At 42.8% G+C, this 26,573-nt stretch overlaps 1 protein-coding gene and 1 pseudogene across 1 annotated transcript in view; one reads left to right on the top strand and one right to left on the bottom strand.

The window, feature by feature from the left end:
- The window catches only part of GLI3 (GLI family zinc finger 3), a 266,246-nt gene that overhangs the window by 85,141 nt on the left and 154,532 nt on the right, over window positions 1-26,573 (bottom strand). Inside the window, exons 4-5 of the mRNA XM_029926644.1 lie at window positions 7,033-7,235; window positions 3,517-3,663 (exon numbers count right to left, since the gene is read on the bottom strand). Of these exons, the coding sequence (XP_029782504.1) occupies window positions 3,517-3,663; window positions 7,033-7,235 (350 nt within the window). The remainder of the gene's footprint in view (window positions 1-3,516; window positions 3,664-7,032; window positions 7,236-26,573) is intronic.
- LOC115286067 lies at window positions 3,298-3,374 on the top strand (annotated as a pseudogene).

Below are 26,573 nucleotides of genomic sequence, written 5' to 3'. Positions count from 1 at the left end.
TAAGTGTCTGACTTCAGTTGAGGTCTTGATCTCATGGTTCATGGGTTCCAGCCCTGTGTCAGGCTCTGTGCTGACAGCTCCGAGCCTGGAGCCTGCTTTAGATTCTGTGTCTCCATCTCTCTCTGCCCCTCCTTCACTCATGCTCTGTCTGTCTCTCTCTCAAGAATAAATAAACATTCAAAATTTTTTAAAAAGTATGTGTTAACCATGTAAATAACTGGAAAGCCAATGCAGAAGATGAATATGGTACCTAGTCAAATTTTTCATTCAGATGCATTCAAAATTGGGTTTCTTCATTTAGACTGATTTCAATACCAGCCTGATTTAGGCCACGCTAGTAGAAAATATAGCTAGCCCAACTATGTACACATCATTTAGTGTTTAAATCAGCACCTTACTTTTACTATAGCATCTGCCTTCCACATAAATGTTTCACATTTACTCACTAGGAGAGGCTAACTTCATCATAGTGTTCGATGAAGAAACACTTTGCACTTCCAAATGACTCTGAGAATGAACCAGACTTACTGTCCACTTCATATAATCCTCAGCAATAACCCTTCTCAATGGGTCTCAGTTATCACTGGCAGAGTTAAGAGTAACAGGAAATTCTAAACAGAGATCATACCTGGAACACCTCTAATTTTTTAAATCACTGATTAGATAAGGTGGCCATCTGATGCTATAAAGCAACAAAGGCCTAATACCCCCTTATATCTTCCAAAGAGAGCCCAGAGGCCTTGCTTCATTTCTGCTATGGAAGCCTTCACATTGCCCATGCCTGTGCCCGCCAAGATGGGCTCTTATATAAGTCAGTTTCCACCAATACCAATAATGTGGTTTTCAGGAGCCCTCAACTCTAGAATGTTCTTTATAGGGATTACTTGCTTTCCTATCTTTTAAGGTCATTAATCCGAAAAAGCAGAATTAGAGCCATAAAAAAGACTTGCTCATTCAAACATGCAACATATAAATACTCTACCCTGCAAGAGGCTGACACCCAGCTATGCCCGTTGCTGACATATGAAAAAGTCAAGTGCTCATCTAAAACCAGTTTCTTATGGTTTCTCCCATCTGAAGAGTCCTGAAGATCTGCTTCACAAAGGATCACAGTGCCCAGCGAGGTCCCGGCGAGGCTCAGCCGCTGCAGGTGCACATCCAATGTAGGAATTTAATTTATGATCGCTTTTGCTTCTCCACTGGAAAAGTCTCCTTCGAGTGAAAGGCTGGGCACTCTTCTTATGTCGTGTTTAACTAAATGCTATTTCCAGTTTTTTAGAAGGAAGATAGTATTTTAAGCACTTTCCAACCCTTCAGTATATTCTTCTTAATCCTCTAATAACCAAGCAAACAGAGAAAGTCAGCATCTTGGAACAGTGATTTGGAATCCTCTGTCATTGGGAAGAGCTAAACAACAAGGTGAACATTTTAAAAACAGCTGAAAGAGGGGCACCCGGACGGCTCAGTCAGTTAAGTGTCCAACTCTTGATTCTGGCTCACAATTTGAGAATTCAAGCCCTGCATTGGGCTCCACACAGACTTTGCTTGGGATTCTCTCTCTCTCTCCCTCTGCCCCTTCCTATCTCTCTTCCTCTCAAAATAAATAAATAAATTACATAAAAAGCTGAAAGAGAAAGAGAAGTGGCCTAGTTCTTCATCGATTATATGGATTCCTTCTGAAATACAGCCTGAGCATTCTTATTGTTCCAACACAGATATCTCCTATCTGGCTTTCTGATAATTGTTTTGGTTCTCTGCTCTAATAAAAAATTCTGACAAAGAAAAAGGAGGTTTCTTTTTATGTGATGAATGATAGGACATCTAAATTCCTACTTAATGACAATCAATTTACCATATACTCAGGCAAATTAAAAATCCTTTAATTAGTTTTTACAAAGTAAAAGGGTAGCTTCATCCTTTATTTAGATAAAAACCGCTATTGCCTGACTAAACACATTCTCATCAAATATAGAAGGTAATATGGGCTGACCTTCCGAGGATTCTCCCCTATTTTAATTCTTTATTTGCAGATTTTTAAATAACTAATTTGCATAATAACACTGAACTTGTTTTTTTCAACAATCCCTAATTGAAATGTGGTTATGATGAGACTGAAATGTAAGCTCTTGACTCTACAAAGCCAACAACCAAATCCCTGCAGAAAATGTAACACATTTCTTCTACGTTGTGTGTGGTAACGAACTCCCCAATGGAAACCACTGCACGTTAGGATCCTATGTGACACAGCTGCGTTGGTTCGTGAATGCAAGGAGGCTAAGGTTGTAGATCTTACTCTGTAAGCCAGTCACCTTCTCTTAACTCCAAACTCGAAGGCTGAATCACTCACCACTGCTAGCGAGCTGACCAATGTTTATACCTTTGTCACAGAAGAGACCAGGACAGACCGTAAATGAAAAAGCGTTGCTACTGGTAAAAACAAACAAAACCCAGAGCAAATACCCAACTCAAAGCCATATGGTTGTCATATTCAAAGGGTTGTGGCTTTCACTGAACCTCCAATGATGCTTCACATCATCTTCCTGGCACTTGGCAAATGGAACTCAAGGAATCTGAATAAATAAGAACTCTTGGATGTTCTGAACCATGATATTCATAGGCTCATTTGTCTACGTTTCTAGATAAGTGACCCAAAAGAAACATCAGGAGCCTTGAGAGATCCAAAAATAAGTGATATAAAAAGCATCAGGGTGCCTGGTGGCTCAGTTGGTTAAGCGTCCGACTTCAGCTCAGGTCATGATCTTGCAGCTCATGAGTTCAAGTCCTGCGTCAGGGTCAAGTCCAGCTCAGAGCCTGGAGCCTACTTTGGATTCTGTGCCTCCTTCTCTCTCTGCCCCTTCCCCACTCATGCTTTGTGTCTCTCTCTCTGTCAAAAATAAACTTCAAAAAAATTGTTTAAAAAGTATCAAATGACACCATTATCTTCTACTGTTATGTCTAAAAATAGCCCTGGTTTGGAAATAGTTTTGATTTTTTCCAGATAAAAGGTCTTTGTGAAATATAATTTTTCATGTAAGGAAAACATATGAGGCAAAATAAATCCATGGAAAAATTTTAAAACTAAGTACAGATTTTTTTTTAAAAATCCATTTTCTAAAGCATAAAGTGCAGAAAACCAAGGAGTGAACGGGGTGAAAGCACATCCAGGTAATCAAACATGTTCCCTTATTTTGTTATCAAGACAATCAGGGCAGGAGAGTTTTTTTTGTCCAGCTGCCGAATTACAATCGCTGAATCTTCCAGCTCATCTGTATCCCCGAGCTCTCAAGGGGTCCCAGGATTGCTTCTCGGCCTTTTGGCTAAGATCAAGTGTAGTATCAAGGGGTCCCAGGATGGTCAAATCTGCAGAACCTTCTTAGGAAACCAAGGAAAGGAGAGCACCAGATAGTTTTTCCCCTTCTCTGGTTTCAAAAGTTAGACAATCACCTTATTTTTGCATCTTCCTCTATAATCATGGACTAGTGCCTGACGACTACACAAAAAAGCCCCATCACTTACTGTCCATGGCGTGAAGATACTCCATGTGGATGGCCCCAGCGCCGGCGGTGGCCGCAGAGGGAATGATATCTGCATAGGGGCTGCGCTGGCCGGTGAGCAGAGCCATCTGGTGATAGTATTCTGCTGGGCTGACCCCGGCATGGGGGGCTAGAAGAGGAGACAAGGAAAGCGTGGTGACTAGATGGAAGAAGGTCAACAAGAAGCTTTTCTGGAGGCAAAGTCCATCTGCCATGTTGGCCACATCAGTGATTCCTTTTATGGCTCATTCTATAAAACTTCTTGAGCTCCAACTGTGTTTTCACTGAAGTCTGCCAGATAGCTTCTATTTGAAAAATAAGATATGGGGCGCCTGGGTGGCTCAGTCGGCTAACTGTCCGACTTTGGCTCAGGTCATGATCTCGCGGTCTGTGGGTTCGAGCCCTGCATCAGGTTCTGTCCTGACAGCTGAGAGCCTGGAGCCTGTTTCAGATTCTGTGTCTCCCTTTCTCTCTCTGCCCATCCCCCACTCATGCTCTGTCTCTCTCTGTCTCAAAAATAAATAAACCAAAAATAAATAAATAAATAAATAAATAAATAAATAAATAAGTTAGATAGAGGAGGCAAATCATAATGGACTCAAAAATAGAGAACAAACTGGGAGTTGAGTGGGGGTTGGGTGGAGGGAAGAGCTAACGGGGTGAGTGGCAGGAAGGAGGGCACTCGTTGTGATGAGCACTGGGTGTTCTGTGTAAGTGATGAATCATTAAATTCTACTCCCGAAGCCATTATTTTTATTACACTAGATGTTAACTAAGTTGGTTTTAAGTAACGATTTTCTAAAAGGATAGAAAAAACTGAAAATAAAACTGAAGAAACAGAATAAAGTACACTACAAAAAAAATTTAAGGCTAGTTTCAAGAAATAACCAGATGATTAGAATATACATCTACTCCCCTTCACGTGTCCCCTCCCACTCCGCCCCCAAATTAAATTGTTTCTTACATGAGATCACTGTAGGTTCACATTTCTTAAAGCGGTAGACAGCTCAGACCACTGTGCTATCTTTCCGGACACACTCAGAGCACTCCCCTGCTTCTGGCAGGGGTGACTGAGTCAGCTCTCACTACCTGGAGGGCAGAGCTTTAATAACACATGACGGGCTGATAAGCTGCAATTTTGTGTTCTGTAATTTTAGAGCCCTTCCCCCTCTTTTTTCATTACAAAATCAAAAAAGAAATACACCTATCAATCTGGGGCAATTTCCTGGCAAGAGTCAGCTCAGTAAGAGTGGGATAATCGTGCTTTCTCACTGCCAATTTACGTGCCAAAGTGGCGAGATACTGTAGCAGTTCTGAGAGTGGTCTCAAAATTTCCAAGAGCTGGATGCAAATCCCTGCTCCTCCTCTTATGGCTGCAAGGGGCTGTTGGGAGCAGTGCTTGCAAAGTCTTTAGCACACAGCATTCCATCAGTAAAAGTTCGTTTTACAATTACTAGGTAGAAGCATGAGGATTCTAGAAATAGGTCTGTGTATGTTTTGCATCTGTGCCCTCATACTTTTTTCGTGATAAAAATATATAGAGAGATATAAAAAACATCGCAGACTACATGTGAAAAACATCTGTAACTTGACTTTATGTGATGGAGTATTAATTGGACTCTTGAGAGGCAGGAGGAGGAAGGAAGAACAACCAGTCAAAGAGTGTTTTATTCAGGGACATCTGAGGGGTTTATGCGATTGAGCGACCGACTTCGGCTCAGGTCATGATCTTGCAGTTCGTGCATGGGTTCGGGCCCTATGTAGGGCTCTGTGCTCACAGCTCAGAGCCTGAAGCCTGCTTCAGATTCCGTGTCTCCTTTCTCTGCCCCTCCCCTGTTTGTGCTCTGTCTCTCTCTTGCTTGCTCTCTCTCTCTTGAAAATACATACACATTTAAAAAATTCAAAGAATGTTTTATTCATACTCATCATTGAATACTATGTGAAACAGCTAAGAAGATGCTTTAACTAGAGGTTCCACTTTCCACTGGCCCAACGAAATTTCTGCAAGCCTGGCATAATTCCAAGTCTGTTGTGAGCTGGACCCCCTCAGCCCTCTGTCCCTCTGTTCTCCTGCATTGTCATTCCCATGAACTCCCAAGTAGTCCCCTTTTTCCCCCACTATAAAACCGAATCCAAAACAGAAGAACTTAACTTGGGTCTGATTCTCTTACAGTAAGTTTTATTTTATTTTATTGACTGTGAATCTTGTCCAAATGGCACAACTTATTTCTTGGGTCCCTTACAACTCTATCCACTGCACTGAATCGGAAGGAGAGAAACGAGCCGACAGCCATTGCTGGACCACAGCTGCTCCTGGACAACAACTGAAGAGATATTCAGGGAGAAACCTCCCGGGGCTCCCCCCTGTTCCCACCATGCACAGCCAGCCCTGGAAGGGGTCCGCAGGAAGGACGTGGACCATGCAGGTCTGCACCACTGCTCAGGGAGGTGGACTATGTGGTGTTCCTATGTGCTCCTACACAAGCACCAACGATTGTGGGCTGCTCTAGAAAACTCATACCGTGTTATTTCTAATTAATAAGGCTCACACCATTCTGGACCTTAATTTAGATTCCAGCAAATGGTGGGCAAGGGAGTTTGTATCTGTGTACATGTTATGGGAAAGGCTCTTCCTGAAATCAAAAGAATGTTTTATAATTTGACAGTTACGGAATACACGGCTCCAATTAGAGTCTTGTGAGAAGTAATTAATTGGGAAACTAATAGAACCAACAAGAATTTGACCCTTGAGAGTTTAAAATGAGCATCAAGTATAATAAAATTAAAGTCAAAGTCTGATTCTTTTCCTGTACACCCCTCTTCCAGTTTTCACTGGGCACAGTCAAGAATGGAAGGCACGTGTAACAGATCTAGACCATTATGTTCTCTAAGACTTGCTACTCAGAGTACAGTCCACGGACCAACAGTGCTGACAGTACCTGGGAGTCTTACAGTGTGCAGAACCTCATCCCAACCCCAGACCCACCCCGCACAGAATCACATTTTATCATCATCCCTGGGTGGTCCGCGTGCACAGTGCAATTGGAGATGGGCTGATCTAATAGACACATCTGCATAAGCATGCCTCTCAGACGTGCAGAATAGAAAAGTCTACATCGGAAGGTAAGCACAATGGCTGGTTACACGTGCATGCTGTGCGCACATGGAGTTGTAGAGCAGAACAGTGGATGGGAGCCAGGTCTTTGGAGTCCCTGAGTGCTGGCTGTGAGTTCCATCTCCACCACCTAGTAGCCAATGGGCCATGCTGTGTGTTACACGGCTCCTCTGCCCATTGCTCTCCTCACATGAAAACAAAGATGGTACCCCCATGCCCATGGAGGTGTCCCAATGCTAAAGTGAAAGCACACTCTGAAAGCACTTAGCACAGCATCTAGTACATGGGAAACATTCAATTAACATCAGAGCTGCTCTGTACCATGCTCCAGGTGAGGCATGATGGGGGGGACAGGGGGACAGTGCTGGTCGGGGACTGACTTACCATCTGTGGGGCTGAGCCCCCGGGCTGCCGAGATCATGGAGAGGGACGGGCTATGAAGAGACCGGATGTAGTCCATGTAGGGGTTGATGTAGGGGTGCGGAGGGCTGAAGGGGGGTTCCGAGGCTGCAGCAGGGTTCCGGTGCGGGGAGATCCTGATGAAGGGCAGGTCTGAATATGTTGGGCTACTAGATAAGGCAGAAGGCCTGGGTAAAGAGAAAACCAGACACAAGAGGTGCAGGTGAGACAAACTTCTGCACAGGCACAGGCTGCCTGTGAAGGAAAAGAAGAAAGATTTTAAGGGAACTCAAAGTGTCTTGGGGGGAAAGATATCAGCCATGTATGCTTCCAGTCCCATTACCTTAAAGTCGTGGTGACAAACACGGGTAGAATGCTACTACACAATTATTTGGGCAAGAAAAAATTAACCTCTGAGAAATGTTGTGTCACTCTGAGTACAGAAAAATAAAGGTTGGTTTCTGGCTTTCCTTATGACAAGAAATTCTACACACCAGGCACCTGAGTTGAACACAGTTCTGTGATTATATGTTCCACGTGACCTGAACATTAGTTTCGCCACTGCAGACTTACCTCTCCCCATCATGGTGTTGCACTAAAAAAGAAAGAAAAAGGATTTGCAAATTCATCTGGTCATGCACAGAGCAGAGTTGTCCAAAAACAAGGAGTGCTAATTGCAAACGTCTGCAAAAAATGTGACACGGGACACTCTATATCCATGTTTGACTGTTCACTGCAAGGATCTTGCAGCTGTGAACAAAACCAGTTTCACAAATCTGGGCTTCTCTGTCTGGAAGACCACTCCTCCTCTCTGTGAGCCAGCACTGAGGGAGCCCTTCCTCCGACACTCAGGTTTCCAGTGCCGCCCTGGTCAGCCATGTCCAGCAATGAAGAAGTACCACCTGGAGCTACAAAGCTGGAAAGGCATGGGGTTGATCAAGCTCATGCCTTGGTGATCATGAGCTCATGAAAATAAATTCTAAAACACACCTTGCTGCCACCATGGCTGGAATCGCTCCTGGGGATTCCTTCCCCAGGGAACAGAAATTTCTAGAAAGGCCAGTTTGTGCATCTGCCCCCCTCACCACCGGGTTTCTTCTCTAATAGAAAATGTTTTGTGTGGATAATCCAGTGGACTGTCTACGGCAGGCTGAACGCCTGTGCTCTCTGCTTCCTCATTTACTGAGGGGATGGCCATAAAAACGAGAGGTCGTGATAGAGACAGATCTACTCAAAAGGGCAAATTCCTCTTTCGCCACTGTGGCTTTAGGCGTAAGATGAAAGGGAGGGGAGAAACATTTTTTCATCATGCCTCCTGGAGCAGAGGCGCACGGCTGGCCGGGTGCTGGGCCCCATCACCCTGTCAGAGCATAATCTTGGGAGAAGTGAGCTCCACCAAGTGCACAGCGAGGCACGAAATAAATGAAACCGAAGATCAGATAATGCATTTTCTCTCAGTGGAAAATAAAAGAGGGTGAAATATGGTCGGGGGGGATATTCTCATTTGCTCTTTCTTACTCTTCTTCACTTTGAACTAAAAAAAATGAGGCTTTTTATTTGTTATTCAGATGCCACTTTGGGTGAAGTAAAATAAAAATCCAGAGTTTTCTAAATTTACATGTGGGCAGAGGGAGAATTCACCACCTGAAAACAGCAATTTCTTTTCAAAACAACTTGAGGCTTTCTGTACCCACTCAGAAATTAGTAAAATTACTTACACTTAAATAGAAATCAGCACAACCTAGAAGCCTCTCCTATTTTAGCTCTTTATGACACAACAAGTTGGCTCTGTGTCGTTGGTTAAATCCGAAGTTCCCCTCAGACACGTTGCTACTTTAGATCACGAAGGAGCCTCCAGTTCATTAATTCCCTTTCTACCGGAAAGGAAAATCAATCTTTCCAGTCTGATTCAAAAGTAAGTCCTACAAAATACAAACTTATCTGTAGATTTATGATGAGAGACCAACACAGAAGAGAGGTAGAAAAGCAGACATTTCAAGAAATCCAGCAGGTGACAGCTTGTGATCCACAACATACTTGGTCTCAATAGTTTGGACTAAAAATCAGTGGGGGCAGGGGCAATTTTTTCCTTTTAGACAAAAATTGCAACCTTAACTTTTCTGGAATTCCAGAATTGACCAGGGTCGTGAGAATATTCCTAGAGGCCTACATTTCATTTTGAGAATCATGCATAGAAGAAAACAAAAACAAAAACAGAAAACAAACTCAGCATCCAGAACAACATGGAAATTCCAGAGGTGGCGCCGGGACAGTCATGGGTCCCAATATAACAAGGAAGCCAGGAGACAGGCGAGGCTCTCCTCCTCCTGCAAGTCCAGGGAAGTCTGACCTCTGCACCCACCCTCACTTGCATTTGACCCGTACCCACCAGAAGACTGAAGAGAAATGTAAAAAGCAGGCAGGAGTGAGCAATCAAGACATGGTCACAGCCTCCCCGCAAGATGCCAGGGGCCTGACCTCCCTCTGCACACCAGGAAGAAGCAATAGCAGAGAAGGACGACTTGTTCCTCGTGGAGGCGAAGTCAGGAACCTTCATACACTGCAGTAAATGTCATGTTCATGCATGTCCCTTCCAGAGACATGATGCTGAGGAGATACGAGGTCACCTATTTCTGAAAAGGTGGTAGGACATGCCTTCAGACAGGAATGCAAATAAGAAAGCTGTCAAGTTATTTAATTGCCCTAAAGCAACAAACTAAGTAGTATTCAAAGGCCAGCTATCCCCAGGATACAAATAAGAAAATGCTCAATAAGGGTAACCCAGTGAGGGGGCCATCAGATGAGTCAGACCACCAGAGCAGTGGTACCATGGAAGGGGTCGGGAGCTGAAGGGAACCCAGATGGACAGCTGCTGTGTGACTTCGTATGCACTGCCCACCCTCTCTTAGTCCTAACCGGTAAAATGGGGAAGATTCTTACCCCCTAGGGGGTCTTGGCAACTTAACCAAAGGAAATCCACATGCACTGAGTCCGGTATCTGATAAGTGCTCAGTGCATGCATAGGTACATACATATTATACTAATTTGTTCTACTCCTAATATACATACACATAAAGAAACATGCATACACATATTAGGGATGGCAAATATAACATGTGACGTGATTTTCAAGCACTGAAAGACTGGCACCCTCTTTTCAAAGCATACCTGTCTGCTTTGTTCCCCAATGTCACAGAGCCCTAGAAACACCTATTCAGATTTCCAAGTAAAATAGTAAAACCACACAAGGTAGTTAAAGCATGAACTCAGTAATTTGTTTATGTTTATGTTTATTTATTTTTGAGAGAGAAAGAGAGCCAGAGCATGAGCTGGGAAGGAGCAGAGAAAGAGGGTAAAGAGAATCTGAAGCAGGCTCCAGGCTCTGAGCTGTCAGCACAGAGCCAGCCAGACGTGGGGCTCAAACTCACAGACTGTGAGATCATGACCTGAGCTGAAGTCGGACGCTTAACCGACTAAGCCACCCAAGTGCCCCTGAGCTCAGTAATTAATTGCAAGAGCTTTGAAAACACTGGACTTGAATGTAGTCTGTCACCGACTCTGTCACTGAACGTTGAGTTCCCTTATGCACAACACGGAACAACAGCTCCATCCTGGGAGGGACTCAGTAATCGCTAAAATGCACCCTGGTAAATAGTGGTGGTCGCGGATGTTCTTGGTGGTCCTCAGAATCATCCAACAAAACTCGTGTGACTCCGAACTCAGCAAACAAGTGTCCAAATGGCAAGACCTTTGGACACCCGTTTCCAATTTCCCTGCTGTTCCAAATTCTTGGCTGCGAGATCATCTTTCAGTTATTTTGTTCTAAACTGTAAAGCAAATCTGAGAAGGCAGGCTGAGTTCTTTAAATGTAACAGGTGGATGTGCTCCCTGCTGTATGGAGCACCATTCAAGATGACAACCAGAGGGATGAATTCTGTTGAAGGAAGAGAAGGCGGGAGGTGTGGAGGAGGCACCCACAAAACCTGCCACATAAATAACATATATTCTTCCACAAATTATCATAAACTTGGCCTGGTAAATATTTGCCAAGCTTGCTAAAAATCTGCACTGAGGATTACGGTACCACCAGGAAAAGAAAATACAGGTATCTCCTTTTTGGTTTATATTTTTAGTAGATACACAGACGGATTTAGAGATTACTGTTGGCTTGCCGTGCATTTCTCTGGTTTCTGGTCTCCCTGTTCTGGGGCTGTACGCGGCTTGGTCCCTGAAGGTGGCAAAAACCACGGAGAGAAAAGCCCAAACAACAAACGAACATTCTGGGAAGAGCACTGACACTTAGAACCTGCTCCAAGTCGGGGCGTCTGGGTGGCTCAGTCGGTTAAGCATCCAATTTTGGCTCAGACATAATCTCACCGGTCTGTGAGTCCAGGCCCCACGTCAGGCTCTGTGCTGACAGCTCAGAGCCTGGAGCCTGCTTCCAATTCTGTGTCTCATTCTCTATCTGTTCCTCCCCTGCTCACTCTCTACTCTCTGTCTCTGTCTCTCAAAATAAAATAAAGACCAAAAAATTAAAAAAAATAAAAGAACCTGCTCCAAGAACAGAGATTCTGTGCTATTTATGTCATCACCAAAGAGCATAGAAGTATGCTGAGACCCTCCAAACTGGAGCATATGAACTACTGTCTGGGAAGCAGAGGCCCAAACCACAGAGGGTTGTCAGGGCCCAGGTGACGTCTCACTGTCCCTTCACGTTGGCTCATGTGAACCAGGCCTGGCACACCCACCCAGGGATGACGTCCCCTGTACCACCTCCCATTCTTCAAAGGCCTCAAAGACCCAGTGAATGGCTGTCGTGTGGTTTCCACATTGCCCAACAGGCAGACGAAGAGCAGTTTCAGATAACAATGAAGGTGGGGATCATTCTGGTGTTCTCCCAAAAAGACAATAAAGCAATATAAAGTTGTGTTTGTGAAGATAATTTGACTTTGGATTAGGTTTTGTACAAGGTCATGATTATGATGAAAAGAAGAGAGGATTCTTATTAGAGAAATTTTTAATAGCAATACTATGATAAACTTAAAAACAAAAATACGTATTGCAGAGAATAACTGGACTTCTTAGTTAGAATGAAATAGCATTATATAATCTAATTTGTTACTGCCTTTTCATCTATCTTAGTGGGTTACTGAAATGCCAAGATTAAAATAACAGTATTTAATCACCTGCATTAACTATTATGAGAGCATTAAACCAGGTTAATATGCTAGGTTATTACAATGGCTTTCACATCGCTTGGGACACTGAAAATGTACACATACTTCTTGCACTTTTGTGTGAGGCCTCCAACTACCAGAAGACTGAAATGTTGGGGTTTTTTACCCAACAAGTTTATTTTGTGTTTCCTTTTGTGCTTTTTATAACCAGTAGATAATCTTCATATTCAAGAAGTGGCCTAACAGAGAACAAAGGGGAGTTATCCCTTATAATGTATTTTTAACCAACTAATTAATTATTCATAAGCACGATTTTAATAAATCAAACTTTATAATAAAAATTAGCTTTCCAGTCAGTGAGGGAAACAAATAACACAAGTGTCCACAGCTAATACGCTAGATGCCATCAGAAATTTTCACAATCCTGGACTTGACCTTTTCCTCCCTCCGGGGTGAGCTTCCAGGTGACCTCTGTCCCAGGAGCACCGTGTGACCCTGAAGTATATGGACAGTTGTGTGGATTACTCTATCCGCCAGCCGTTCTCCTGGAAACACGGCATGCCCAGGAAGGCTGGTCTGTATGGACTCACTCGATGGGCTGAACTTCCCACTGGATTCTACTAATGAGATGCCCTGGCAGGAGCTGGTGCTGGGGGCAAGAGTCAAGGTATTTATTCCCCTCACTTGTTCTTGCTGGCTGGAGTTTTACTGGGCATTCCAATCACAGGCCGCAACTCCGGAAGCATCGCTCCCATCCTAGGCTCTGGCCACACTCAATCACTATTCCCTCCATCTGTACCTTCAGATTAGGGATGGTAACTGCTTCCAATTTCTGCTAGTCCTAGAGGCTTTCCTAACATTTTGGGGGCCTTTCAACTTGTCCACCACTGCGTAAATTTCTCCTCCATGAAACTGCCACACCCCAGGGAGGCCTGCATGGCTCAGTTAGTTAAGCATCCAACTCTTGGTTTTGGCTCAGGTCATGATCTCACAGTTCATGGGTTCAGCCTCACGGTGGGCTCTGCACTGACAGTGTGGAGCCTGCTTGGGATTCTCTCTCCCCCTCTTTCTCTCAAAAATAAATAAGTAAGCATTACAAAAATAGCTGCCACAGCCCTAGCTGATAAGATGGTTCTGTTTCAGATCCCAATCTTCATAGCTAAGGAGAATTTCCCATGAATATGTAACTGACTCCGGGCTTTTACAAACTTACCATGTTGGACTTCAGTTTTTAAAAACTACACATAAAACTACGCAGATGAAGATTTTCAATGATATGTTCATTTGAGAGTCATTTCACAGAAAACCCACTTACTAAGAATCTATTATGATTTCAGCACTTGGAGGAATTTCAGGAAACATAATATATGGTCATTAGGTCCCTCCTTTCAAAGAGCTTACAGCATAGGATACACCTGAGTGTCCAACCAGCGAGGGCTGAGCGAGTGTTGTCTGAGGAATCAGAAAGCACCAACAGGAAGCTTCCAGGTGCATACTGCTTACAAAAAATATGGAACGTGAACTGCACGACAAAATGTAGATCTGATTTGAATAGAAGTGGCAACTGAAGTTGAGAGTGAGAACATGGCTTGTTGTACACATTAATGCTAGGGTGCTGAATATTATATAAAATTCAAGAGCTATGGCTAATTTCTTTAACAAATAAGACAGAGAAATAATAGTAATGGTAAAACATTATTTCAAAGGATTTTTCCAAATGATTTTCATATTTTATTTTCTATTTATGTCTGAGTATAAAAGCAGTTTACATCCATAAATGGAAAGGTTGAGATTATTTCAAATCAACATTAAAGAAGTTTCTCCCGGCTTCAGATTCTGTATCTCCCTCTCTCTCTGACCCTCCCCTGCTCACGCTGTCTCTGTCTCTCAAAACTAAATAAAAAACATTGAAGAAAAATTTTTTAAAGTTTCTCCCTGGAGTGCCTGGGTGGCTCAGTCTGTTAGGCAACCAGCTTGGGGTAAGGTCACGACTTTTTGGTTTGTAGGTTCGAGCCCCGCATCGAGTTCTGTGCTGAGGGCTCAGAACCTGGAGCCTACTTTGGATTCTCTGTCTCCCTTTCTGTCTGCCCTTCCTCAACTACCCCACTAGTGCTCTCTCCCCCTCTCTCTTCCTCTCAAATATAAATAAACATTAAAAAACAATTTTAAGTTACTCCCTATGTCCAAGCTATCTGGATCTAACCAATGTCAGTATTTTAACATGTTTAGTACCAGCATTCTTTAAGGCATTACACACTTTTTAAATACTCAAATTTGAAATGATACTTTCTCCCTCAATATTAAAAGGTTGCTCTAGTATCACTTAATAGAATGTACGTAAACATCATCAATAAGGGCAGAGCAGAGTAAAGCCATCATGAATTATCAGTAAACAGCCACAGAATGGCTAAAATTAAAAGGCGGGACGGTGGCAAGTGCTGATGGAGATCTGGGGCACAGGGACTATCAAACAATGTGCGCATAGGCCGGTCCAACCTCTTTGGAAAACAGTTGGGCATTACGTCCTCGAAAGGATGCACACCCTATGATCCACCATTCCTTTCCCTGGTGCATCCACAATGGTAATGTGTGCACGTGTGCCACAAGGCACTAGACCATTCAGAGCAGTTGTTCATGTTAAAATTGGAAACACCCAAATATCCATCAACACCAGAATGGGTGGGGCGCCTAGCTGGCTCAGTCAGTGGAGCGTGCGACTCTTGATCTCGGGGTTTTGAGTTTGAGCCCCACACTGGGTGTAGACATTACTTAAAGAAATAAAATCTTAAAACAAACAAAAAAAAGTAGTACAATGGGTAATTAATTCATACAACAAAATGGGGAACGGCTATGAAAAACGACCGATCCACAATATGGAAAATCTCACAATGTTGAATAGAAGAAGTCTGGTACAAAAAGGGTATATAATAAACTGTATGACTCCATTTATATAAAGTTCATTAACAGATCTAAATGTTAATGTTAGGATAGTCAGGCTAATGTTTACCATTGGGCGTGTGGGTTTCCAGGGTGCCAGGGTTCTATTTCTAGATTTGGTTAGTGGTCAGAGGTTCTTACTTGGTGATAACTCATTATACTTCATTGAGCTATATGTGTATATCTTATGTACTTTTCTGTTTATGTCCTGTTACCAGTTTTTTTTTTTAAAAAGGAGACACATTTATTTATGTGTGCCAAATATATCAAAGTTTTCCACAGTGGTTTCAACCATTTCCATTACATTCAGATAATCAGATATATATGTGTATCTTTCAAAATTTACAAATTATTGATGCATAAAAATACCACAGGTAGTAACATATTTACTCCTGCATGTAGTTGACACATTGGTGTAAATTCAAAGTAAACTACAGAGGACAGGCTTCTGTATGTTAATTCTGGGGGAGGAAAGGCCCTGCTAATAATTTGACAAAATTTACCTCCATTCTGTACTATAAATATAATGCTATTTTAACAGATTGAGACTTCCAGGTCAGGAAAATAGTCAAAGAATTTTTAAAAGAAAGGCCACTCAGAAGGTACAATACAGGGAATATGGTCAATGGTACTATAATGGCATGTATGGTGCCGGAGGGTAACCACACAGGTGGGGAGCACAGCAACACACACAGAGTTGGCCAAACACAACATTGTGCACCTGAAACTAATGTAACATCGGGTGTCAACTATATTCAAATAATAATAATAATAATAAATAACAAAGTCTGTTCAAGTAACCACAACGAGCAATGTGCTGTTATTTTTTTTTTATGTTTTATTTATTTTTGAGAGAGAGAGAGAGAGACAGAGAGAGAGAGAGAGAGACAGTTTGAGCAGGGGAGGGTCAGAGACAGAGGGAGACACAGAATCCGAAGATAGGCTCCAGTCTCTGAGCTGTCAGTACAGAGCCCGACACGGGACTCAAACCCATATACCGCGAGATCATGACCTGAGCCAAAGCCGAACGCTCAACTGAGTAAGCCACCCAGGTGCCCCAATGCGCTGTTATTAAAAAGAATTCTTAACAAACACTATTGGTTCAAATAAACCCCTAGAGTTAAATGCCCACATCCATAGCGTAAGTCTACTTAGTGCCCCAACTCTTAGATAAAAGAAGCCTGATTGATGCATGTCTGTAACACTTTACAAACAAGGGCAGAAGACAAAGAACCAGTGGGAAAGACAGGAAGCTGGATCCAAGTGGCAGTTGATTCAACCAGTTTCTAAATAACCTGTCACTGATTTTGAATATTTCAGTTCCATGAAGGCATCTTTTTACCAGCTTCTTTTGTTGTCCTAATGGACCCCAAATACTCCATACAAAGGTATGCTTCTTTTTCCAATGTGTAATTAATATGAGAAATCATCTTTCTTCCCTTCAATCACTACCCAATCACTATATAGTTTGTGAGAAAAAAGTAGAACCATTTAAAAAAATTAACAGTATGCAGTTTTTAGAGTTACTAACGTAATATATAATTACATATTTTAGTATATAACTTATGTGTTATTTGCAAATAGATTATATATAATAGAGCTATAATGTATATATAGTTAATGTACTTGTAATGTACTATAAATGTAAATATAAGGACTAATTACTAAAAGAACTAATATGTTGCCTCTTCCCTTCACAAAGCCCCACAGAGATACCATTTTGATGAGAAAACCATTCTGGCTCCCTAGTGCAGAAGTTCAGACATCCGGCTGCAGTTCTTTTCCTAACCGGATGGCAGATGGAGAGGCACAGAGGTCTTCTCAGTGGGAAGATTCTGGAACGTTGAATGGGGCCCTGTTTTCTAGAGAGCTTCCCCTCCTGTGTGTGGCAGCACAGCAAATGAACACTGTCCTTTCCTCCTTTCCTCCTCTAAGACAACAGGCTGCCTCTTCGAATAGTTACCTTTATCTGTGAAAGCTCTCTCTTTCCCTGTGGGCAGGCCAATCCGGGCAGGTCCAAGGGCCCTCCTGACTCACTCCCCTCCCCTGTTTCTCTCCCTGGTGGGTCAATGTTACAAGACTGGAGACAGATTTGGTACTGAGTGACCAGATCTTTAATTTTTTTTCTTTAACGTTTATTTATTTTTGAGAGACCAAGAGAGGCAGAGCGTGAGCAGGGGAGAGGCAGAGAGAGAGAAATATAGAATCCGAAGTTGAGCTGTCAGCACAGAGCCCAACGTGGGACTTGAACCCACGAACTGTGAGTTCATGACCTGAGCTTAAGTCAACGCTCAACGAACTGAGCCACCAGGTTCCCCAAGTGACCAGATCTTTAAAAGTCTACTTTGCTGCAAGCTCTTTAGGCCTAGATGGAAATGAAGAAATGCTGTACTGTTTAACTGGTTTTTTATTATTTTTTTAATGTTTATTTTTGAGAGAGAGAGACACACAGTGTGAGCAGAGAAGGGGCAGAGAGAGAGGGAGACACAGAATCAAAAGCAGGCTCCAGGCTCTGAGCTGTCAGCACAGAGCCTGACACGGGGCTCAAACCCATGAACTGTGAGATCATGACCTGAGCCTGACGCTCAACTGCCTGAGCCACCCAGGTGCCCCTGTTTAAAGGTTAATGAGAAAGAATGCCTAAGGCTGTTAGCCTGGCACCTGTCCCGAGGTAAGTTCTCAGGAAACCCTGACCCTGACAACCAACACCGTCCTTGCTGCTGCTATTACTCCTACAGTTCTAGGCTGGTTAAGGCCAAAGTCACCCAGCTTTCACAGCCTCCTTGTGGAGTGACTGCCCAGGACCCCACAGGGATGGAGCTATTCTGCAGCCAGGGTGTGTCAGCTATGTGACACCCTCAGGAGCACCCCACCTCACCTCTCCTAACCCAGCAGATAAAGGAGCGACTTGACCTGACCTTAGTAAAATGGAACAGGCTTTCTCTTCTCCAAAAGTAAATTCAAGGGCATGGTTATTCTGGGTTTTATTTCAAAACTCCATTGCCATGAGAAAGGAAAAAAATGGGAGAGGTTTGACAAAAATTTCAAAGTCTGATTTCTCTGACATTCCGCCAACTTTCCATTCATTCTAACAGACCTTATTTTTCGGAACTTAATGAATTACCAATGGCAAGACAGTGTTCTTTTCCAAAAAGAAAATGCACAGCAAAAGAGAAAGATACTGGACCACAATAATTGTGTGGGGTGAATTGGCACAGCCCTGAGTCCTGTGAGCTAACCAACTGTATCTAGAAAAACCCTGGGCGACGTGCATTTGTTCGTCCAGGTGTAAGGCTTTCTAATAATGTAGAGTCCTATCAACCATGACATCTTCGGTGGAAGAACTTTTGGATCTGAACCATGATACCCACCAGGTGCACAGAAAAAGGACCATCAAGTACATACAAGAGATTCTATTAGAACTGCTGGTTTTAAGGGGCACCCGGGTGGCTCGGTTGGTTAAGCGTCCAAACTTCGGCTCAGGTCATGATGTCACAGTTGGTGAGTTTGAGCTTCCATCAGGGTCTGTGCTGTTAGCTCCAAACCTGCAGCCTGCTTCCTCTATCTCTGCCTCTCTCCTGTTCATACTCTGTCTCTGTCTCTCAAGAAAGAACTGCTGGATTTAGAGATGCCTGGGTGACTGAGTCAATTAAGTGTCCGACTCTAGATTTCAGCTCAGGTCATGATCTCATGGATCATGGGATGGAACCTCACATCAGGCTCTGTGCTGACAGTCCAGAGCCTACTTGGGATTCTTTCTCCTTCTCTCTGCCCCTTCCCAACTCATGCTCTTGCTCTTTCTCTCTCTCTCTCAAAATAAATACACTTAAAAAAAAATAACTGCTGGATTTAACCACCTCAACACATACATCTGTGCTTATGTCATTTACCTGGAAATTTTAACAATTTAAGGTAAAGAGATATTTTAAAAATCTTGAGAGCCCCAATGCCAAGATCTGTTATTCAAGTGAGAGACTACTTGACAGTAGGCTTCAGATACTGGGTGCAAATAATTAATTGGAAATAGGAAGTGAGGTTCCATCAGTAAATCCCTGCTTCACGATGAAGCCTTGTGCCCATGGTATGGAGAATATTTATGCCAAAGACAAGGGTGCACCTGGAATTCCGAGCCACGAAGAGTATGAGGCTTCTGTGTTCATTTCTATTTTGAGAGGTTACTTCAAGAACCAGCTAGAATATCCTTTCCAGCAGCAGAGTCTAGCACGCGGAGCGTAGGTGTCTCCCGCTGGCCGGTGTCGGCTTTTCTGTACTCCATCATTATGACAGTCCTCATAATTATTATCATTACATTAACTACTGACTAGGGTGTTTTCAGGGTTGTCTCTTATGATCCTTGGCAAAATATATCTGACTCACACTTTCTCTCCTACTTTAAGTTATCCTTATTTTAAGGGATAATAGGAAAGTCTGTCAAGGAACTATTATTAATTATCTAAATGGCTCTCCTCCTGGATAAAATCCTCGAGATTTGTTAGGGGCCTCTGGCCTAGTAAAGGTAAAATAAGTGGGCCTGTTTTATTTGGCAGGTTATTTAGATTTAACTGGCTATATACCTTTCAGACTCTACTATGTGCCTAGACTTCATCTCCTCGCTTACCTCTCAATATTCTAGAATTTTAACCTTTGGGAAGGTATCAAACCTTTCAAAAATAAATTAAATACGGCAATGGAGTATATCTAATGTATTAGGGAAGAATTTGTCTATATTACTCAGTAGAAAGGAAGCAGTCACTTGCACGTAAGGAGATGAGAATTTCCGTAGGGTTCTGGCTACGCTGGCTTCGGAGAACGTTGCTCCAGGCACAGGGAGGAACATCCCTGTGGAAAAGTGACAAGGAGCCTGGCCACTGGAAAAGGGCCCACAAGGCACTACTGTGTTCCCTTCTCCACAGTGAAAGCCAGTATTCTGATGCCACCGTGGGGGCAGATTTAAGTGCATGGAAATGTCTAAATGGCGTGCTGGAATTACTTACTTGATCATATTACCCTTGGAGAACGTGTGCCTAGGACCACACACTTACTGCAAACGGCTCTTCGGGCTTTACTTGGCTCATTTGTAAAATGTGAGTCCTTGGCAGAGATGATTTCCATTCCGCCCACCAGGTTTAAAGTCTCTTTGGTCCTAAAATCAAATGATTTTTCCATGATTCAAATCATTTGTCCCTGTCTGCCACTGATTAGCTCCGACATCTAATGTTATGAAGTCTGTTACTTGAAAAAGTTTGGTTGAAAATTTAGGGACTCTTTTCTTGAGTGTCCTACAAATGAGATCTCATTTTCTTTCCTTTCTCCCTCTCTTGAATGGCATTTTCCATCATCACAGCGACTAATGTCCCCCCTGGGCTACTCTGGACTTCAGCTTTGATATTATTCCCAGGAGAAATGAAAGGGTCTGGTTTTATGCTGATTGGATTTGGATGGTGACTGATTAGTAAAAAGTGGGACCACGTAGCCATGCCAAAGGCTCAGTACTGAGCCACAGCTTAAACACTAAAGGAGCTTTTTACCAGTGAGTTCACAGCTATTAGATATTTTTATATTAACAACACTTTTCCCATCCAGGTTTGTGCATTTTATCTTTATTCTTTCAAATCCTGAAATTGCCTGGATAAGAGGGAGGGTTTATATATTATACACACACAGACACACATACACACACATACACACACACATTTCTAAGAGCAGCCTGAACTTTTAGGGGAAATTGAAGAGGCTTTGTGTCAAGTACAGCTAAATCCAGCCTTTCCATATCAAACCTCTGCTAGAAAATTACTGTGCAGATGATAAGGCAGAAAGATATAATAAAAAGTGACTCTACTCAATTTACACTGCAATATTGGTATGACTGAATATTTTTCATTCAGGTGCCTGATAAAATCGCTAACCTGTATTGCAGATAAATAAAGGAGGCTTCTGTCAAGAATAAACACCATTAATCATGAAGTCTTACCCTCCAAGAGCCTGTGCTATGCATCTGCACAAATATGCCCACACGGCCGGCGCCCAACACATGCTTCCGCCTCTCCAGCGTTCCAGGCTGAAGCTGTTCCCCTCTTCATTCTGGGGGTTTAGGCAGCAACAGCATTTCCCAAACATCACCTACACTTTAACTTTACAGTCCTGCAACTAGATCCGTTATTATAACACTTGGGGAAAACTGGCTAGGCTCTTGGGGGAAAAAACTTGTCAATGAAAAAACAATTTTTTTGTTTCCTGATTACATACCTACAGTCACAATACATATGTGTTACATATGATATATACTGTATTCCATCAAAGCTAAGATGCTATTGATCTAAAGATGCAGCCTTATTTTAGGTACCACTCAGAATGACAATACTTATCACTTCTGATTCTTGCTTGATACTTACCAAAAGAGTGTCTTATTCACACACAGATTTTTATCATGGATCTCTCTAGTACTTGCACAAAAAGGGAAAATAAGAAAAAATAATTTTTTTATGGATACCTGAAACTTCCTCACAACTACCACTTCACCAACAGTGATCATGAAACACTACGGATTATAAGACATGTTTCAATTTCAGAGATGGTGAAAGGTGGAAAAAGGATGTACAACTTAGAATAGACTCAAATACAGTAATATGATGGTATTGGGTAATTCTGCCACTTGTCAAATACCTGTGACCTGACAGATGTTGGGTTAAGTGTGACCCATATGCTCCTTCACTGAGTTCTTGATATAAAATGGGACTGGATAACAAAACTGGGCTTGCATAGGACGAATACCTAAATACCTAAGCTGGATTCAAACCCGTCTAGGATTTTAAACACAAAGGAAAACTACCCCAAACCAAACACAAATATGTGCATAGATACTTCAACACACCTATATTTTAACATTATTAAGGATCTTTTCTTTAAATTTTAATGTTTTATTTATTTTGGGGAGACAGAGACAGAATGACAGAGCACAAGCAAGGGAGGGACAGAGAGAGGGGGAGACACAGAATCTGAAGCAGAATCCAGGCTCTAAGCTGTCAGCACAGAGCTTGATGCAGGGCTTGAATGCACAGGCCGTGAGATCATGACCTGAGCCAAAGTTAGATGCTCAATCAACTGGCCACCCAGGCGCCCCAACATTATTAAGGCTCTTAATGGAACAGATGGTATGGTTTTCGGGTTACCTTCTTACTCCAAAGGCAACCTGTCTGAGTGGTACTCAAATGGCTCTGTGTGCTGGCGGCAGAGGGATGTGCAGAGCGTCACTCAGAGCATGAGAAAGAATGAGGGAGGCAGGCCCTAGGTGTGGGCAAGACTCTCCCCACAGACCGTCGCATAAGGCAAGACGGGCAGGAGACAAAAAAGCCATGAGGGCACGGCCACAATACTTTCACGTTTGATTCCTATTCTAAGTGCCCCCACACAAAGGGCAACAATGAGTGAATCAAAACTTGCCCATAATGGTGGGATGTTAAGAAGGGTTCTTACACATCATTTACTCCAACTACTCGATGTCACAGATGAAAACAAGGAGGCCCAGAGAGGTCAGGGAAAGTGTTCAAGAACCTAGTTAATTTGTGACAGAGCAGAGAATGGAACTTAACTGAGGCCCATGTTTATTTTGGAAAATAACTTAGAAACTGGTTGGAAAAAGATGATCACCACAAGCCATATGCCAGTAGGGTTATACTTGAATTTTCTGACATTACACTCTGAAACCCAAGAAAACAGTATTATCATGGGCTAAAGTAACCAACATTACGTTGGGGTGCACTCAGACAGTTATTGAGCAAAACTGGCATCTGGTGCTATTGTGAGGGATGTTGAGTTGTGCTCCACAGGAAGTACCATGGCAGCTCACTAGGGGACCTGTTTTCAGAGCCCCTTCCAACGAGAAAGTGCCTCTTATAGCCAGAAGAGGTTTAACGGCCACCTTCCAGACAAACCCTCTCTGTGTGAAGAAGAACCGTGATCCCACAGAGTGAATGCATTTACTTGCCAGAGAGAAGGCTGCCAAGGGCCTCTCCACAGAAAGTCTCTGCCCCACAGTTTGCGGCCATTTGAGGGCTCACAAAGATCAGACACCAAGAGCCAGTTCAAACCAGGCCCCGCAAAAAAAGAGGGGCTCCCAAGGAACTCAGCTCTGCCCTGGCCCTGCTGTGTGGGGCTCCCTCAGTCGATGAAGGAAGAGCTCCTGTGTAGACACAGGTATTTACCCGGCGTACAATTCCCATCACACACTGTGTGACCAATCCCTTTGAACAAACTCCCGGGTCCTCATTTGGGAATTTCCAAATCAAAACTATTTCCAGGCACACGATCAAGAAATGCAGGCTCCAGTTAGGTACCGCATACCCCACCTGCTTGCTAGAGTCTAGACGCTCACGCGTGAAAGAATGGGTTCTTCCAGACCCCGTGTGCACCCAGAGGCTGAGCAGATCTCTGACAGAACTTTGTTTTTAAGGCGGCTGAGTTTTTTCAGCGGCATCACAGCATTTTACCAATATCTGTAATGAAGGTAGAACTCATTAACCAAATATTTAATCTTTATTAACAGAGGTTTAAAATGCATTAATTCAGAAGTCTGGTGATTGCTCATCTCTGTCTCAGTCATTAACCATATTTCAGAAAGTAACATATATGCATAAGATATTTTCTTGTGGATAGGACTGAGATATCTGAATAATTTTTATTATTGTTGCTTATTATTTCTAAACATAAGGAAATGCATTTTATGCAAATGAATATGAAATTCCTTCAAAATGCAGATTTAACTTAAATGGAGCTAACGGGGTTGTTCTCCCCCACCTCCCACCCATTCCCAGCCCAGGACAATTTCTGTTACTGAACTGGGCATGGGTGTCATACCCTGAACTACTCTCCTCCAACAGCCTTCTTCACATGGAAAGGAAACCAAATGACTAGGAACACCCTTCAGGGACTTTAAAGCTCATGATGCTTCAACAGCAGCTGTGTTACTAAACTGGAATGAAGTGCCATCCTCTCACTAATGAGGCTACCAAGTGTCTTTAGGTCTCTATGTTAGAGGCACTTAGTAAGCACCCTGCTTGGCAGGGACCCATGGCAGGTCGAAGCAATGCACTAATCACACGGGCTGGGATCAAATGGGCTGGAAGAATCTGGAGACTTGTGGCTCCGAGGAATGTAATTCATGCAGAAAAGCGTTGTCAGAGCAAGGCCGGGGAACCTCGTGGGAAGAAAGCAAAATAAACAGTTCAACAAAGAAAACAAAGAAGGGCCAACAGCCTTTTCTAAAGCTTGAGTACACTGAGCCTTCAGAGGGGCCCTCGGACAAAGGCCTCATCAAAGAACGCCCTTGCAAAGCAAACAGACCAGGAAGGATGTTTCTTTCCGATACACTTGAGGGGGATGGGGTAGACTCCGCTTTTCATCCCTTGCAATTCAGTGTTCACATACCTCCTTCCTCCCGACAAACAGAGAAACAGCATACAACAATAACCAAAATAACTGAAAAGTCCTATGTCTGCCCGAGTCAAAAGATGGGGAAAGGCGGGAAGGTTAACCCAAATTACATAGGGTGTAATGTATCTTCTGATTGTTCTTCAGATCACAGGAAGCCCTTTTCAAGTGGACCAACTGCCCAGGTCAGACCCACAAAGCCTGAGAGCAACATTCTAGAGAATGGGGACAGACTCCTGAAATGCTCAAGGACTCCATGTGGAAAATCCTCTCGCGCAAAGAGTACATGACAGTCACAGATTCACAGGGAGGGTAACTATCCAACTTGGAGATGAGTCCTCCATGGGCTCAGAGCTGCCTTTTACAGGAAGTTGGACCCTGGCCCTCAGCCCCCACCCCCACAATTCCCGATTTCCAGGAGAACATTGACTTAGATCATCCCTCTCTCTATACAGGTAGCTATGTGTATCGCTGTGTCCTGAAATCCAAAGACTGAGGTGACTAGATTTTGATCATTAAAACAAGATTAAAATACTTCAGACTGACCTTCTTTTCCCCTCTTGACTACTTCCATCAAGATGGAAGATCATGTGGACTAATCCCAAGGACAAACTGAAATTACCACACAGAAAATGGATAGAAGTGAGCTCTGTGTGTATGTGTAGAATACATAATATGTATAGTAAAATAATGAAGATACATAGAATACTTACTTTAAATTAAGAAAATCCAATAAACATCTTTAGTAACATAAATAATATATCCCAATATACAGTTGATCTTGAATAATACAGGTTTGAAATGTACAAATTCACTTATATACAGATTTTTTTCAATAAAACAGTATAGCACTGTAAATGCATTTTCTCTTTGTGATTTTCTTCACATTTTCATTTCTCTGGCTTACTTTATTGCAAGAATACAGTATATAACATATACAACATAAAAATATGTATGAATGAACTTGCTGTTATTGGTAAGGCTTCTGGTCAACAGCAGGCTGGTTAGCAATTAGGGTTTTTAGAGAGTCAACAGTTATACACAGATTTTCAACTGCATTGGGGGGGCGTCAGTGCCCCCAACCCCCACATTGTTCAAAGGTCAACCATAATTCTAACATTAATCAGTTATATCCCAGGCAAATATGATATAAGAATCCTTTTAAAATCAGACTCCCTCGAAGGACAGATACCATATGTTTGCACTCATAGGTCTAACAGGAGAAACCTAACAGAGGACCATAGGGAAGGGAAGGGGGAAAAGAGTTGGGGAGAGAGAGGGACACAAATCATGAGAGACTATTGACTACTGAAAAGGAACCATGGACTGAAGGGGGAGGGGGAGGGGAAAAGGGGGTGATGCTCATGGAGGGGGGCACTTGTGGGGAGAAGCACTGTGTGTTAAGGGAAACCAATTTGACAATAAACTACTTTAAATAAATAAATAAATAAATAAATAAAACATTAAAAAAGTAAAATAAAATAAAATCAGACTCCCTCTTAGAGCTCAGAGCTTAGAGCTTGATTGACAATTTTGAATCTGTTCCTGCAAACTGTCACTGGTGTGCACCACTTATGTTGAAAACAGTGTCGGCTACAAATATGGGAATTTTGTTCTACGAGGGGGCCAGAGATTACTTTGAATAGAGGCAAGAAGCATATTAGTAAGCCTGGGATGTTTTCTTTGGACTCTGTCTTAAAAATGTAAATCATATTCAAGCAACATGGTTTGGTCATTTGTTTTGCAAATGAAGCAGATCATTTAACTGCTAGTCCCTCCCTCCCCTGTCCCCCTCTCCCTTCCTCTCCCCAGGCCCCCATATAATAGATGCTGTTCCTTTCTGATGAACTTGGCAATATTTGGGTTCTATCTGAATGAACTGAGAAGAAGAGTATTGGTGATTCTCTGGCTAGGCCCTAACTCATTCCCAGGAAGTGGGAGATGCATATTAGCCTTGTCAGGCCCTGGGGGTCACTTAATGTGCAA

This window comes from Suricata suricatta, chromosome 2 (assembly GCF_006229205.1).
Source record: "Suricata suricatta isolate VVHF042 chromosome 2, meerkat_22Aug2017_6uvM2_HiC, whole genome shotgun sequence".
In the NCBI taxonomy this organism is placed as follows: domain Eukaryota; kingdom Metazoa; phylum Chordata; class Mammalia; order Carnivora; family Herpestidae; genus Suricata; species Suricata suricatta.
This window is presented reverse-complemented; position numbering and strand designations above follow the sequence as displayed.